A 16,644-nucleotide genomic window follows, 5' to 3' on the forward strand; every position below is an offset into this window, starting at 1 on the left:
TTGTCTAGAACCTCCCAACTGCTTCTTTTTCTGCATGTAAAACTTTAAAGCCCTTACTGGGCAAAGAGACCTCTCCGATTCCCTGCCGACGAGACCCGATAAGCCTTTTACTTCGAAGTTTCTCGGCCAGGGATTCGAAGGATTTTCATTCTTCGCCAAGAATAATTCTTTGAAAGAACAGATGGCTGAATCTAGATTGAAACCCACTTTATCACTAAGGGCGTGCAGCTCACTAACTCTTTTAGCCGTCGCCAGTGACAAAAGAAACAAACATTTTCTCGTTATGTCACGAAACGAGGCCAAATGCAGGGGTTCAAATCTCGCTGAGGACAAGAACTTAAGTACCACGTCGAGATTCCAGTTAGGGGGAGAAGTAATCATTAAGACTTCTGGTCTCAAAAAGATCTAATCAGATCATGTAGATCTCTATCATTTCCCAAATCTAGGCCTCTATTCCTAAAGATGGCCGAAAGCATACTCCTATAGCCCTTTATCGTGGCTACGGAGAGACGCGATTCCTCTCTCAAAAATAACAGAAAATCAGCGATTTCTGTTACAGAGGTACTGGAGGAGGACAACTTCTTCGACTTGCACCACCTTCTAAAAACTTCCCACTTCGATTGGTAAACTCGGATAGTGGAAGTTCTCCGGGCTCTAGCGATCGAGCTTGCTGCTTTGCTAGAAAAGCCTCTCGCTCTGACAAGTCTTTCGATAGTCGAAAGGCAGTCAGAGCGAGAGCGGGAGGTTTTTGATGAAACCTCTCGAAGTGTGGGTTGTCTGAGAAGATCCTTCCTTTGTGGGAGGGATCTGGGGAATCTACCATCCACTCCAGCACCTCTGGGAACCACTCTTGAGCTGGCCAAAAGGGGGCTATCAGGGTCATTTTCGTCCCCTCTTTGATGTCACAAACTTCCTGAGCACTTGCCCAGAATCTTGAATGGGGAAATGCGTAAACGTCTACATGAGACCAATCTAGCAGGAAGGCGTCTACTGTTAGAGCTCTGGGGTCTTCTACTACTGAACAAAAGACTTCCAGTCTTTTTGAGAGGAACGTGGCAAAGAGGTCGACATGAGGAGTCCCCCAAAGAGACCAGAGATTCCGACAAACTTCTGAGTGGAGGGTCCATTCGGTATGAAGGACCTGGTTCCTCCTGCTCAGCCTGTCCTGCTCTCACGTTCCTTACTCCTTGAACCAAACCTCGTCAAAAGAGAGATGTTCCTTTGAGATGTCCACAACAGCAGGTCTCTTGCGAGCTCGTATAGGGCATACGAGTGTGTACCTCCTTGCTTTCGAATGTATGCAAGGGCGGTTGTATTGTCCGCATTCACTTGGACTATCTTGTTCCTCACTAAAGGTTCGAAGCTCTTTAGGGCTAGGTGTACAGCAAACAGCTCTTTGCAGTTTATGTGCCAGGACACTTGAAGAGCATTCCAAGTGCCTGACACCTCTCTCTTTCCCAAGGTTGCTCCCCAACCTTTTTCCGACGCGTCGGAAAACAATACAAGGTTTGGGTTCTGCGTTTCTAGGGAAGTACCCTTGTTTTCCTTCAGTGGGAGTAACCACCATTCTAAGTGGCGCTTCATCAACACTGGAATGGGAAAACTGTCCGAGAGAAGCCCTGTCTTCATGTTCCACGATCTTCTGAGGAAGAACTGAAGCGGACGGAGATGAAGTCTTCCTAGAGGAAAGAACTGTTCGAGCGAGGAAAGAGTCCCTAATAGGCTCAACCATTCCCTCGCCGAAGTACGTTCCTTCCTTAAGAAGAGAGAGACTTTCTCTAAACCTCTCGTTAGTCTCTCTTGAGAAGGAAATACTCGAAAACCCCGAGAATCCATCCGAATCCCCAGATAGACCAAGTTCTGGCTGGGGATCAGTTGGGACTTCTCGAGGTTCACGAGCAATCCTAAGGTCTTTATCAGGTTTAGTGTCACAGCCAGGTCCTCCAAACACTGTTTCTCTGACTTTGCTCTGATGAGCCAGTCGTCTAGGTATAGAGATATACTGATTCCTTTCAGGTGAAGCCATCTCGCCACATTTTTCATAAGGCTCGTGAAGACCTGAGGAGCGAATAACAAGGCTGCCCTTTGCGAATGAGACACTGCTTTAGTAAAAAAAGCGCTAAAAACAGATCTCTTCTTCAAGAGACCTGCTCCAAATAAGGAAGAGACTTCCCCTGAGCCGTCCTGTACCGCCTTGTCGATGCACGACAATATTGCAAGGAGTACGTCCGGATCGAGTCCTTCCGAGGCATGGGCCTTCTTGGACATCACCCCAAGGGACCAATCTAGGAAGTTGAAGACTTCCAAAATGTGAAAAAGTCCCTTGAGGAGATGATCCAACTCCGAAAGACCCCAAGTTATCTTAGCCGTATGAAGGCTATGTCTCCTGGATGCATCTACCAGACTGGAAAAGTCAGCTTCAGCCGAAGCTGGGAGAGTGAGCCCCATATTCTCCCCAGTCTGGTACCAAATACCTCTCTTGCCCGTAAGTCTAGCGGGAGGCATGCAAAACACCGTTCTGACTAGCTCCTTCTTGGTTAGCATCCAGCTATCCAGCGACTGAAGAGCTCTCTTCATAGAAATCGTCGGCCTCATCTTCAAAAAAGCCGACGACTTCGGCGTCTTGGAGCATGAAAAAAGTGAACGAGGAGAAGGAGGAGCGGCAGGGATCAAGGCATCTCCGTATTCCTGAAGAAGGAGAGCTGTCAAAACTTTATAGTTAGACAGCCCTTCTCTGCCGTGAGTCTCGTCTTCTGAGTCCTCTTCCAATATAGGATCAGAAGGAGAAATCAATTCTCGTTCTGGGTCTTCCTGCCCAATAACTCTCTCTACGGGAGACAAACTCCTCATAGGAGAGGGGCTAAGAGCATGTACAGAGCTCCTCTGCAACAATTCAGACGTCTCTCGTGAAGACCTGAGGAGCCGTAGACAGGCCGAAACACAAGGCTCTGAATTGGAAGATCCTTCCCCCCGTCATGAAACGGAGGTACTTCTTCGACGAAGGATGGATCGGGACGTGAAAATAGGCATCCTGGAGATCCAGAGACACCATCCAATCCCCTTGGCGAAGAGCCGCAAGGACTGATGCAGAAGTCTCCATGGAGAACTTCTGTTTCTGAACAAACTTGTTCAGAGCGCTGACATCCAGAACTGGTCTCCAGCCCCCCGAGGCTTTCGCAACCAAGAAAAGAAGATTGTAAAACCCTGGGGAGCTTTGATCCAGCACTAGCTCTATTGCTCTCTTGTCCCACATTTGATCCACCATTTGTTGAAGAGTATCTTTCAACACAGGGTCCTTGTAATTGGCGGACAATTCCCGCGGAGTTGACGTCAGGGGAGGATTGTCCAGGAAAGGAATGAGGTATCCTTTCTGTAGAACAGACATTGACCAAGCGTCTGTATCTATGAGAGTCCAGGCTTCCGCAAATCCCCGGAGCCTGGCACCTACTGGTGTTTGGAGGAGCGTCACTTCACTTTCCCCTTTTAAAGGGACGGAAAGAGGCTCTACCTCTCTTCCTCAGTCGCTTTCCTTTTAGCGGTAGCTAGAGGGAGGGCCTCCTCGAAAGGGCCGAACAGGCGTAGAAACACCTTTCTTGTCTCCCACCATCACTGGTCTCTTCTTCCTGGATGATTGAAGGAGAAGATCCTGTGTCGCTTCTCGACAGAGAACGGGAAATGTCCCTCACCAACTGCGAAGGGAACAGAAAGTCAGACCTGGGAGTTGACGTCAGGGTGGTTAGCTCCTCACGCTTGGCTGGCGCCTCGCGCCTGGCTGACTCCTCGCGCTTGGCTGGCGCCTCGCGCCTGACTGATGCCTCGCGCCTCTCTAAAATCTCGCGCCTGGCTGACGCCTCGCGCCTGGCTGGCGCCTCGCGCCTTTCTGGTGCTATATCCTTGTAAGGATGACGCTTGTCTGGCGCCTCGCGCCTGGCTGAATCCTCGCGCCTGGCTGTGTCCTCGCGCTCGGCTGACGCTGCTGGTTTGGCAGACGTATCACGTCTGGTTACATCCTCGCGCCTGTAAAGAGTTTCACGCTTATCTGGCGCTTGAATCCTATAAGACGCTTCTCGTCTGGAGGAAACCTCGCGCTTGACTGGCGCCTCGCGCTTGTCTGGCGCTTCAAAATCGTCAAAAGAGTCTCTATCAGAAGAGATCTCAAACGCCTCACGTCCCACAGGAGCCTCACTCCTGGCGGGAGAAGGAAGACGAGACTTCCTTGACGGAAAGCCTCACGTCTTTTCTACGAGGGGGATCCTTCGAAAGACTCCTACCAAGGCGGATAACTGTTCTTGCACAGCCAAAATGATCCTCTTGGAAGCTTCTCCGGCGTCTTCTTGAACGGGAGAGGGAGACCTCGAAGGAGTTTTGTCCAAGCCATGGGACGTCAAAACCCTCTTAGCCTTCTTGATCGAGGGAGGCGCTTCTTCCGAAAAGCGTTCGGGGCTTGAATCCAAAATAGGATCTTTCCAGTGCCTTTTCAGGGGCCTGGACAGGTCCGAATCCTTCCACCCTCGTTTAGGAGAGGGAGAGGCGGACGAAGAGAAGCACTCTCTGAGGACGCTTTTCCTATAGCGGTCCTGAGCAGTCTGTCTAATTACAGAGCCTGCTGAAGGGACGCCTGACCGGGGGGAATTCTCCACAACCTCCGTACGGCTTTCGACTTTCCTTCTCCTCTGGGCTTGGGAGCTTGGAAGAGGTCTAGGCCTGGGAGCGTCGCAGAGACGGTCAGACGCCCCCTCCACAACACTGGGGACACTCACTTCACTAAAATAGTCACTTTCACAATCCTTACCTTTCATGGCAGCCATTTTGGATTTCATCCTGTGAAGAGTAGCTTTCAGTTCAGCAATTTCCGAGGCCGAATCTGAATGTAAAGCCAGTGAGGGCCCTGATACAGAATTAGAATCAAAAGCATAGTTAAGAGAAGAGTTAGAATCATTAAAAGGCTCAATAGGCCTTGTACTACTACCCGCACCCATTAAGATGACGCCCTTCTGACTCTATCCCTTTCTAACTTCTTCAAGTAAGAAGTTAGAGTCTTCCATTCCTCAACATTCAACCTCTCACATTCATGACAGGTGTTAGAAATAGAACAGTCAAAACCTCTACATTTGCGACATACAGTGTGAGGATCAACCGAAGCCTTCGGTATCCTCACCTTGCAGCCTACATTCACACACACTCTTCACACAACCACTTGAATCAGACATTCTTGAAGAAAAATAAAAAGCAAGTCCAAATCCAGTCCACAGTAGCGAATGCCAAAACAACGATCCAGGTACGTCACCAAAAGTCCACAAAAAGATGATCAATTGTCTAGAAAAGCGAATTCCAGTCAGGAGGTGGCAGCAACGATGTTGATACCACCGGCGACAGAAAATATATGATAGAAAACGGGAATGGTTCCTAGTCCTGCCGCCCAGGGCAGGCCGGTAGATCACCTGACCTACCTGTAGCGAGTGGCGCGAAATTTGAATTTCTGTCGGGGACGACGGAGTCTTAGCTATGTATATATCTGACAGGTAAGTTGATTGTATGAAAATAGTATAGTACATCACACAAGGTTTAAATCCCGACTGACTTTGTCTTTCGTATTTCTATGACATCTCTGAGGATTGATACATAGAAGATGACAATTTGTCGAAAATTGCATTTTTCCTAACTATACAAAACCTGAGGTCCTTTAACAATAGGAAGTAGCTAGCGGCAGCTGGAACGGTCGTAAGCTTCGAACAAGGGAGACGGTAGTTAACTGCTTGTCCGATCGTCGCGCGCCGCGCGACTGGGAGGTAAACAAATGACTTTTGCTTTTGGCCCATGCAAAATACGCAGAGTGAGGGGTGGCATGAGGAGGGACTATATTGTAAAGGACCTCAGGTTTGTATAGTTAGGAAAAATGCAATTTTCGACAAATTGTCATTTGTTCGATACGTAATACAAACCCTCGGTCCTTTAACAATAGGAAGACTCACTTCTTGGTGGGAGGAATCTGAGTCTTTTGATGAACAGACTGGTGTTCGTCCATCCCTGGAATGCCTCCCTGGTCGTAAGAGCGAGGGAGGGATCCAAGCCTCTGTCCGATTGATCGGGGTGTGCACCGCAGGATCAATGGTCAGACCTCTGGGCCGAGTACTAAGAGAGAGGCAAGCGTATCTCTTTGTACCAGCATTGTAAGAACTTTTTCCTTTACATGAGCAAATGTAAAGTAATGGGTTTGTCTCATGTAGGCAATCCACTTTCTCCCCCTTGTTGGAGAAAGTGGTGGTATACACTCCTATCTCTAGTTAAAGAGATAGGATGGAGCTCTGTTGAATAGCTTACCTGCATCTGACTCCCTTCCAGCAAGGTAACGACCGTATCCTCTGCCCACAGGTAGAGGTAGAGAAAGATGGTGAAGAGAAGCCAGTCACTCTCTCATTCGCACATTCATTCTCCCCAGTCATACCAGGAATCGATGCTGTTCTGCCTGCTCGGGTGCTGGGTAAGCTTACACAACGTGTTGAGCAGCCACCACAGGTCCCAATGGAAAAAGTATCCAAGGACTTGTGGGCAATATCCCGAAGGTAGAAGGACGTGAAGGTGGTCTGGTTGGCCCAGACACCTGCCTTCAGGACCTGCGCCACGGAGAAGTTCTTACGGAACGCTAAGGAGGGTCCGATACCTCTGACTTCGTGGGCTCTCGGTCGGAGCGTACGGATGTCGTCGCTACCATCAGCCTCGTACGCTCTCCTGATCACCTCACGCAGCCAGAAAGAAAGCGTGTTCTTGGAGACTTCTTTCTTGGTAACCCCAGTGCTAACGAAGAGGCGTCTACACTCAGGCCTGAGATGTCGAGTTCTCTTCAGATAGCGCCGTAGCGCCCTCACAGGACAAAGCAGCATCTCATCCGCATCGTTATCGGTGAAGTCCAGAAGGGAGGGGATCGTGAAAGACTCGAACCTGTCGTCAGGGATCGATGGATTCTGAGTCTTAGCTACGAAGTTCGGGACGAAGTCGAGCGTCACAGATCCCCAGCCTCTGGTATGTTAACATCATAAGAAGGCCCATTGTAGTTTCCCCTACTCTCTTCGCCGATGCCAGGGCCAGCAAGAAGAGGGTCTTGAGGGTCAGATCCCTGTCTGACGACTCTCGGAGTGGCTCGAAGGGTCTTCGAGTCAAACTCCTAAGTACGAGTCACATCCCACCGCAGGGGGTCCTGAGTTTCCCTGGGTGGGCAAGACCTTTCGAAGCTCCTCATTAGCAAGGAGATCTCGAACGAATTCGAGATGTCCAGTCCCCTCAGTTTTAGGACGAGAGCCAGGGCGGCTCTATATCCCTTAACTGTGGGTACTGAGAGGGAGCTTCTCTCGGCGAAGAAACACGAGGAAATCCGCTACCTGCTGAAGAGTGGCTCTGAGAGGAGACAGACCCTGTCTACGACACCAACCACAGAAGACGGCCCACTTCCCCTGGTACACAGCTGCAGAGGACTGTCGGACGTGTCCAGCCATCTCTGTTGCTGCGCTACGAGAAAAAGCCTCTCGTTCGCAAGAGATGGTGGATAACAGCCAGCCGTTGAAGTTGAAGGGACTGGACTGCTTGGTGGTACCGTTCTACGTGTGGCTGGGCTAGAAGGTTGTGCCAAGTGGGTAGCTCTCTCGGTGCGTCCGCAAGAAGAGCCAGCAGGTCCGGATACCAAACGGCTTGCGGCCGTTTGGGAGCCACCAGGATCATTCTGAGATTGGGATGACCAGCACTCGACTGATCACTTTCCGAATCAGACAGAAGGGAGGAAAGGCGTAAGCGAAGAGGTTGTCCCAGGGGTGTTGGCAGAGCGTCCTCTGCAGCTGCCCATGGGTCCGGCACAGCTGAGAAGAAAACCTGAAGTTTTCTGTTGTGCCGGGTGGCGAACAGGTCTACGACCGGTCGCCCCCACGGTTGAGAGCCTTTCCGCCACGTCTTGGTGTAGAGACCATTCGGTCCCTATCACCTGATCCTGACGGCTGAGCTTGTCTGCTACTACATTCCTCTTGCCTGGAATGTAGCGTGCTGACAGCTCTATCGAGTGAGCCGTGGCCCACTCGTGCACCTGCACCGTCAACTGATGGAGCGGAAGAGACACTAGCCCCCCCTGCTTGTTGACATATGCCACTACTGTGGTGTTGTCGCACATCAACACCACTGAGTGTCCCACCAAGCGGTCCTGAAACTCTTGGAGAGCGTAGAACGCCGCCTTGAGTTCCAGGACATTGATGTGAAGGTGCTTTTCGTGATGGTCCCACACACCTGCAGTCAGCAACTCCTCCAGGTGTGCGCCCCATCCCCTCGGTCGATGCGTCTGAGAACAGAAGCATCTCCGGGGGGGGAGTGCGTATGGGCACTCCTCTTAAGAGGTTCTTGTCGTCGAGCCACCAGGCTAGGTCCTGCCTCACCTTGTCCGTGATAGCCACGGGAAAGTAAGGAGGGTCCTTGGCCTGAGACCAACTCTCCCTTAGCCTCCACTGGAGAGACCGCAGGTGAAGACGCCCGTGAGGGACTAACTTCTCGAGTGACGACAGATGGCCGATCACGACTTGCCATTGCTGTGCTGCCTGTTCCTGCGAGACAGGAACCGGCCGGCTGCCTCCATGAATTTGCTGATCCGCAAGTCTGCGGGAAAGACTTGCCCTGCTACCGTGTCTATCAGCTACCCAGGTACTTCATCTTCTGCTTGGGTTCGAGATCGGACTTCTCGTAGTTTATCACGATCCCCAGATCGTGACAAAACTTGAGGAGTCGATCTCTGTCCTGTAGCAACTGCGAGCGGGAGCTCGCCAGGACTAGCCAATCGTCGAGATACCTCAGAAGACGTATCCCGTTCGAATGGGCCCAAGCCGACACCAGAGTGAACACTCGCGTGAACACCTGTGGGGCGGTTGAGAGACCGAAACAAATGCCTGAATTGGTACACCGTCCCGTCGAAGATGAAGCGGAGGTACTTTCTGGAGGACTGATGGATGGGTATTTGAAAATACGCGTCCTTCAAGTCCACCGAAAGCATGAAATCGTTCCCCCTGATCGAGTCAAGCACTGAGCGTGCCGACTCCATCGTGAACCGCGTCGTGCGAACGAAGCGGTTCAGGGGAGAGAGGTCTATCACCGGACGCCAGACCCCCCGATGCCTTCTCCACTAGGAAGAGGCGGCTGTAAAAGCCCGGTGACTGGTCCTCCACGATTTCTACAGCTCGTTTCGCCAGCATGGTCTTGATCTCCTGTCGAAAGAGCGCTGTCCTTTGCTGATCCCCGGACATAGGTCTGTAGATGGACCGGATTGGAGATGAGGGGGGGCCGAGACTCGAAGGGTAGTAGATATCCCTCCCGAAGGACGTCTACTATCCAGTTCTCGGCGCCGTAGCGCTGCCAAGTCGCCCAATGGCTCGCCAGGCACCCCCCCACTTCCGGCAGCAGGTGAGGGGGAACGCGTCCCTAGCGTTTCCCACCTCGTTTCGACTTCTTTCCAGCACCCCTCGGGAAAGGAGGGCTGGGAGGAGGCTGGTTGCGGCCTCCTCTAGCAGAAGTTGAAACTACAGGAGTCTTCACACGGGGTTTGGACGGTGCAACCGTCTTCGCCGCCGTGGAAGCGCTAGCCAAGCTCTTTGGTTTGGCCGCAGTCGCTCGAGATTGCCCAGTAACCTTCGAGACTGCCTGGTGGACTAAGCGGTCACTCTCGTCAGTGCGCCGCCTTTCCACCGCAGCGTCCACCATCTCTCCCGGAAAGAGAGCTGGGGAACTCCTAAGAGGTCCATTTCGAAGCCCGAGTGCCGCCTCACGCCCGGCCCCCTTGGTCACTCGGGTAAGGACTGCGTCCCTACGTCGAAGGAACCAAGTTGGCCCACAGGTTAGCAGTCTGATGGGCGAGGTAAGAGATTGCTCTTCCTCCAGACTGGCCCAGTCTCCTAAAAGAAGCGTCGTCTTCGAGAGCAGAGCTCCCAGAGCCGGCCCCGCTACTTTGGATATTGTGAGGGACCACAAATCCAACCAGGGAAACTGCCTGGAATGCTGCCATAGCGGTAGATTCCAGGGCAAGTGCCTCCTGCTGCGAGAACCATAGGTTCTCCGACAGGAGCTGCTGCAGGGACACACCTGGAGTCAGCCTCGCTAAACTCCGGGCGGCTTAACCTGTTTCGGCAGTATCGGGTCTTCCGAAGGCACGTAGAATCGCCTCTGCCGCTGTAGAGGAGGAGGAAGCAGCTTAGAAGACCGTCCGGATTTAGCGAGTCCTCCCGTCCTGAGACGAGATTCTCCCACTGATCCAGGACCGAGTCTGCAAGCTCAGATCGCGGTATCCCACCATCATTTTGGGTTCCCTCTTGGGACCCCAAAATGATTCGAGCCGGAACGTGGGCTCTGCCGGTGGTAGCGGCGATCCTTCCGCGAGGTCATTATGCAGACGCATCAGCTTAATGACCTCCGCAAAGTTCCTCTGTATCTCGGGAGTTACAGCGTCTTGTGGAGTAGGACCGTCCAGTCCCTCCAGCAAGAGCATATCCCGCGATACTCCTCCTTCAGAAGGAGGAACAGCGACAGACCCCTGACGGTCGCCTCCAACTACTTGCGCGTACGTTCTGGTCGGTCCTAAAACCGTGCCTGAGCCGTACGGCGTCATAGCTGGGTCACGAGCGGCGCACCTCTCGTGATCGCTCCTCGGTACCTCGCTCCTCCCGGTATAGCCCGAGGAGGTTGAAGGTACGGGAGAGGCAGACCTGACGCTCCCCCTCGCTCGCTGGCAGGACCAGCGTGCGTGGAGGGCTGCTGCTGATCGTCAACCCGCGGTGACGGTCGAGCAGCAGGCCTAGCCTTGCCGCTCGCCTGGGGCGATTGGCTCGGATGGAGAACGTCGAGACCAATCTCTATCGTCAGGCGAGCTGCCGCTGGTCACCGTCTCCCGCCCGGGGTCCCATCGGGAGCGGCGGACGGGTGACCTGCTAGGCTCTCTGTCGCGTCGAGACCGGCCAGCGTCCTCTCGGCGCGTCAAAAAAACCGCTGGTACCAGCCGTGGCTGGTACCGGCGGCTGTGGGGACTCCTTCCTCGCCTCAGCCGTGGCCGGTCAGCGACCGTCACGTCAGCCCGAGCAGCCAGTTGATCGCTGCGAGAGCGTCCACTGGCCTGGCGAGAGTCGTGTGCACGACTCTCGCCAGTCTTCTGCTCTGCGGCCGCTGTCTTGACGGCGAGCGAGCTCGGGCATCAAAACTTTGGCTGGACGGTCTTCTTTGGAAGAGCGTCCACTCGGTGCTTCTCGCGAACGAGAAGCGGCGAGACGGAACAACCTGGTTTAGCGGCAGAACCGCTAGCACCAGGTGAGGACGCACCAGCCGAGGCTGGTGCACCTCTGGTCCCCGTCGACTTCTTCTTTGCAGAAGAAGCGACGGGCCCCGTTCCCGAAGGCACAGGAGGACCAGCAGAAGAGCTCCCCAGCTCGCCTGAGCGAGCCGGGCCCTTAGAAGATCCCGAAGGAGTCTTCTTAGGGGGGGAGGAGGCAGCCTTCTTCTTCTTCGGCTGTTTAGCCTTAGAAGTCGAAGGGGAAGGAGAGGCAGCAGACGACGAAGAAGACGACGAAGACGACGACGACACCTTCTTCCTCTTCCTCTTCTTCTTCGCCAGGCTCCGCAGGACAGACGTCAGGTCTTCCCCATGAGGGAGCCGGGGCAGTTGCCGAAGCAACAGGGCCCGACTGCACCTGTCCGGAAAGACCTGAGACTGTGACAGCACCACCAACAGCAGGAACAACAGGAACAGGTCCGGGAACGGCAGGAACGGCAGGAACATCTGAAAGTGAATGAGCAGCAGCCTGATCTGAAAAGGAATGAGCGGCTGGGACAGCAACAGGTACGGCAGGCACGGCAGGTACCACAGGAGAGCCAGGCGTCCTGTCGGCAGCTACCGTCATCCTCGGCACTGGCGGCAGGTCCAGGGGAGTACTCTTTGGGCAGCGGAAGTCCGGGGTCGGCAATACAAAAAAACCAGGTGGTGGTGGCACCGTCCTCTTTGGCACGGCAGTAATGGGTTTTTGTATAGCAGCCGTGGGTGTCACCGACATTATATGTGCGTATACACCATATGCGGTGGCATCTCATATGCTGGTGTCGTTACTGTGGTTGTAGTAGTGGTCACCGCACCATGAGTGACCCACTGCCGACCCCGCCAACCGCTTGAATCAACCCTTGGATGCTCGGCACTCCCTGCCAGTCCCAGCGACTCCCACACCTGTCCCAGGTCGTCCTTCGCTGATGGCACACCTGCGGAAGCAACAGTCGGGTTAGTCAGAAGGGGTTCCTCACGACTGGGGGGGAGAAGAACCCCCCCCAGAGCGGACGGAAGACCCCGAGTACAACTGGTACCGTTTCCGGGTAGCGGGCGCCCTCATCCACACTCGACGGATCGAGAGAGGAGAAGGACTCCGCTACCCCCCCGCAGGGGAAGGCGCGAAACGGGGGGGCTGGCCGGGGTCAGGAAAGAGGACGAAGTGTCCGTTACCAAAGGAGTCACTGGACTTTCCGATGACTTCTTGGGCGGCCTAAGTCTCTTCCTGCCCTCGTACAGCACCCACTGCGCCTCGGACCAATTCATACATATTACACAGGGCTCGTTGCGGGAGCACTCTCGCCCCCGACAACGAGTACAAACCTCGTGAGGATCTACATCGACAAACGATCTAAATCCCCCACATCTACGCCCCTCCAGCCCGGGACACACTCTACGGCGACCGGAGGGTGTGTGATATCTCCATTTCTTCTTCACTCATTGCAAAGATCAATAAAAAGAAATGCACAAGTACTTACAATCACTCTGATTTATACAGAAAGAGAGGGCAAATACTCAAACTCAAAGCAAACGACAAAGCGGGCAGAGCGATGACGAGCACGTCCTTCCCACTCACGGCCGAAAGCAAAAGTGATTTGTTTACCTCCCAGTCGCGCGGCGCGCGACGATCGGACAAGCAGTTAACTACGTTCTCCCCTTGTTCGAAGCTTACGACCGTTCCAGCTGCCGCTAGCTACTTCCTATTGTTAAAGGACCGAGGGTTTGTATTACGTATCGGAACAATATAAATTTACATTACATATACACTAGACTAACAGTACTTAGAAACATGCAGTTATATTTGCAACTAGCAAATGGAAAAAATTCCACTTAAAACTGAAGGCAAACCACAATCTATAATCATACAAAATTTTAAGATTAAAATTCCCTGCTGAAATCAATTCTACATTATTTTACACACACAGTATATTGTAATTAATTCTATTAAAGTTCTTGGAAAATGCTATATACAGCTGTCTGCTCTCTAAGGTACCATATAAAAATTATGGCAGATCATCAATAGATACCTCTGTGGTGAACAATGGTACTACATCTCACCAGCAGAAGGAATTGATATTCATTCTTCATGCATTATGGTACCCTGACACTGTCAAGGTTCTCACTGGTACAAAAGTTACAGCAAAACCTCATCCAAGATCATCACACTTACTTCAACAAATTTGGCAGTGAGATATGGGTTCTTTATGTGTGACGGAGAGCACAACAGGACGATAGTCATGGTGATGATGGGATCCCCAAGATTATTGATGGGAACCTTGGGGACGTATCTGTTCAGGAATAAAACTCAAAATGTAAAATCCACACCATATGACAACTATATAATGGTAAATGACATTTACATTAAAACACATGAACAATTCTATTTTATGAGGAAACAAGCCAAGACAGAAATGTCTTGTTCAAATTACAGAAAACTATAATATAAGACAGCCCCCAACATGGAGAGAGGGCAAAGAAAGACTAAAGGACCTAATCTATTAATAAAGGTTTAGGAGCCTGGAGTTGGCAACATGCAAGTTTTCGAAGTGCTTCACTTTATGTACTTGAATCTATTCCACACAGTATACAACTTTTTTTATAATTATGTAATGTGTCTGTATCAACTGAACAAATTATAGTACATTTCATAACTTATCAAAAATCATTTTCAGTATTTCTTCAGGATCATACCCTAATTTACAAGAGACCTTTTATAACTCCCTTGAATCTCATAGTAATCCTATCCTTCAATCCCAAGCTAGCCTAAAGTAATCTAGCAAGGCCTACCAGAAGATCCAGCAACTTACAGCATTTTGGCTTGTGCTGTTTGCTATCTGTGCGTAAGTTTTTATTTAACCTTTTATTTAACCAAGTAAATTCCTGAGAAAATGGCTAAAAAAATATGATAGACTGGAAAACAGAACAAAGATGGTTTGGGGACATCATGAGTAAGGTGGTGGAAAAATCAGTAAGATGTTAGATACAGAAGTGGCAGGATGCAGAGTAGGGGTGTGAAGACATGGAACCAGGGAAAGGAAAGTTATTATATTATGAAGACTTTTGCAATGTTTATATTCAGGAAGGAAGTGGATAAAATGTATGACAGTAGAGAGCAAACAAGACATACAAATATTAATCAAGGTATGTACTCATCTCAGATATCTATAAATCTAAAGAGGAAACTTCCATTAGTTGTTACTGGCCATCTACACTGTCAAAAACTAAATGAAAGGTTTGATAAAGGAAAAATGACTAAAATAGCTACTGTTAAAGTTAATAACAGAGGCTAAATGAAAGGTTTACGTATTACAGGAAAAATTACTAAAATAATTACTGTTAAGTTAATAACAGTTGGCAACACTGTTGACCAATTGTTCATGTTCACATATAAATTGTAGTACTTATCTAATCTTTTTCTCTTCCAAGGATAATTACTACAATCACAGTTTACACAATTGTAGAATCAACCAATGCAATATAATGACTTCATTCTTTAGTGAAAGGGTAACAACAGTGGAGCAAATTAAGAAAAAGCACAGTAACCACAACTTACATTGTAAGCTTAACTCTGAATACATTACCCAGATGGCTTCTCCCTGTGACAGGAGAATAACAGCCTAACAGAACTATTCAATAATGCTTTTGTTTCTTACATTAACTCAACAATAACTGAAAATTTCTCCAAATTAAGTACTATATGCACAATATAAAGTTCTGATTTACATATTACAGTATATAGCCACTAGAATTCACAGTACCCCAGTTTCTAAAGGTACTACAATTTATGCCTCATGGACATAGTACTACAATCTGTTAAATCTTCATCAAGAGGGGATTTTTGCCACCGATGTATACTATTTACATGGATGAACCACAAAACACTCGCAGGTCATTTCTGAAAACTAATCCATAATCTTGGAGAAAAGTCCCTCAAAGCTAACCACTATCAAAGTCATATATTTCACACCGTTTATAGTTTCATACAGAAAAGTGCTTTAAAGATGTCTATTTGCTCAAGCCAAGCAAATAGCCAGGCATATAGCAATAACTTGTATTTTATTTCTACCATAAATTTAAATACAGTAAGAATAAGCATTTTTGGATTAAGTAACATCTAAACTACTATTACTATGTTTGCTAGCACATATGACACATACGCATACAGTATAAGACCCACCCCAATTTCACCTGGGAATTTTAGGAAAATTTTAAAATGAAGTTCTACACTAACCTAGCAGTCCTAGCACAGCTGTGTTGAACCCAAAAGATCATATATTGTTTGCCATATTTGACTAAATGTATATTCCTTACGTTAAATTCACCTAGCCGCTTATCAATTGGAAAACTTTTGGGTGCTTATACATTTTACTATACAAAAAAGTTTTTACACAATGTTTGGAGCACCTAGATTTGAGATAATAAATAGCCTATCATATTCACTAGAAAAAACTTTTTTTTCTCTTTCACATGAAGGAATTTTTAAGTATTGCCAAGATTTTAGTTGTCAATGAATATGCACAATATTGCAATCATTTATAATTATATTGAATTTGCTGGTACATTTTGGGAAGCATACTCCAGATAAAAAAGAAATATTTGAACATTATCCACGGTCCTCACAGGACTTCCCATTTTAGGTTATTCTGAAGCTCCATAACTATACTGACATTTACATATCACTGTAAAAACTATTTTTAAATAGTTCCAATAACAATAATACATGTAATGATGATGAAAATGTCTCGAGTAATTACTACTGCTGAATTATGAAATATAAATATATGAAGAAAAATTATCATACTAGATAACTTAATTCACACAAGACATGGGGACATGGGGAAGAGGGTATTTTTGAGCAATACTATTTTAAGAAAAATGTTATTGTTAGTATACAATAAGGTTTTGTACATACTTACCTGGCAGATATATACTTAGCTATACGTCTCTGACGTCACGACAGAATTCAAAACTCGCGGCACACGCGACAGGTAGGTCAGGTGATCTACCTTACCCGCCGCTGGGTGGCGGCTGTAAGAACCAATCTCCCTTTCCAGCCAGAATTTTTCCTTCCACCGGTCTCCTGAGGGGAGGCTGGGCGGGCCATCAATCGTATATATCTGCCAGGTAAGTATGTACAAAACCTTATTGTATACTAACAATAACATTTTTGTACATGAACTTTCCTGTCAGATATATACTTAGCTGATTGACACCCTTGGTGGAGGGAAAGAGATAGCAATATAAATATGGAAAAAAGGGGGAAAATAACACTAGTTGTAGGATGTAAATACAACCTTGGTTCTTACCTGTTTAGGCAGAAGACT

The 16,644-nt window shown here is 49.3% G+C and overlaps 1 protein-coding gene across 1 annotated transcript in view; it reads right to left on the reverse strand.

Annotated features, from left to right (window-relative positions):
• Positions 1-16,644, reverse strand: part of LOC135210382 (ubiquitin conjugation factor E4 B-like) — a 142,114-nt gene that overhangs the window by 16,078 nt on the left and 109,392 nt on the right. The window contains 2 exon segments of the mRNA XM_064243289.1: positions 13,491-13,624; positions 14,874-14,916. Coding sequence (XP_064099359.1) covers positions 13,491-13,624; positions 14,874-14,916 — 177 coding nt within the window.

This window comes from Macrobrachium nipponense, chromosome 39, assembly GCF_015104395.2.
Source record: "Macrobrachium nipponense isolate FS-2020 chromosome 39, ASM1510439v2, whole genome shotgun sequence".
Lineage (NCBI taxonomy): Eukaryota > Metazoa > Arthropoda > Malacostraca > Decapoda > Palaemonidae > Macrobrachium > Macrobrachium nipponense.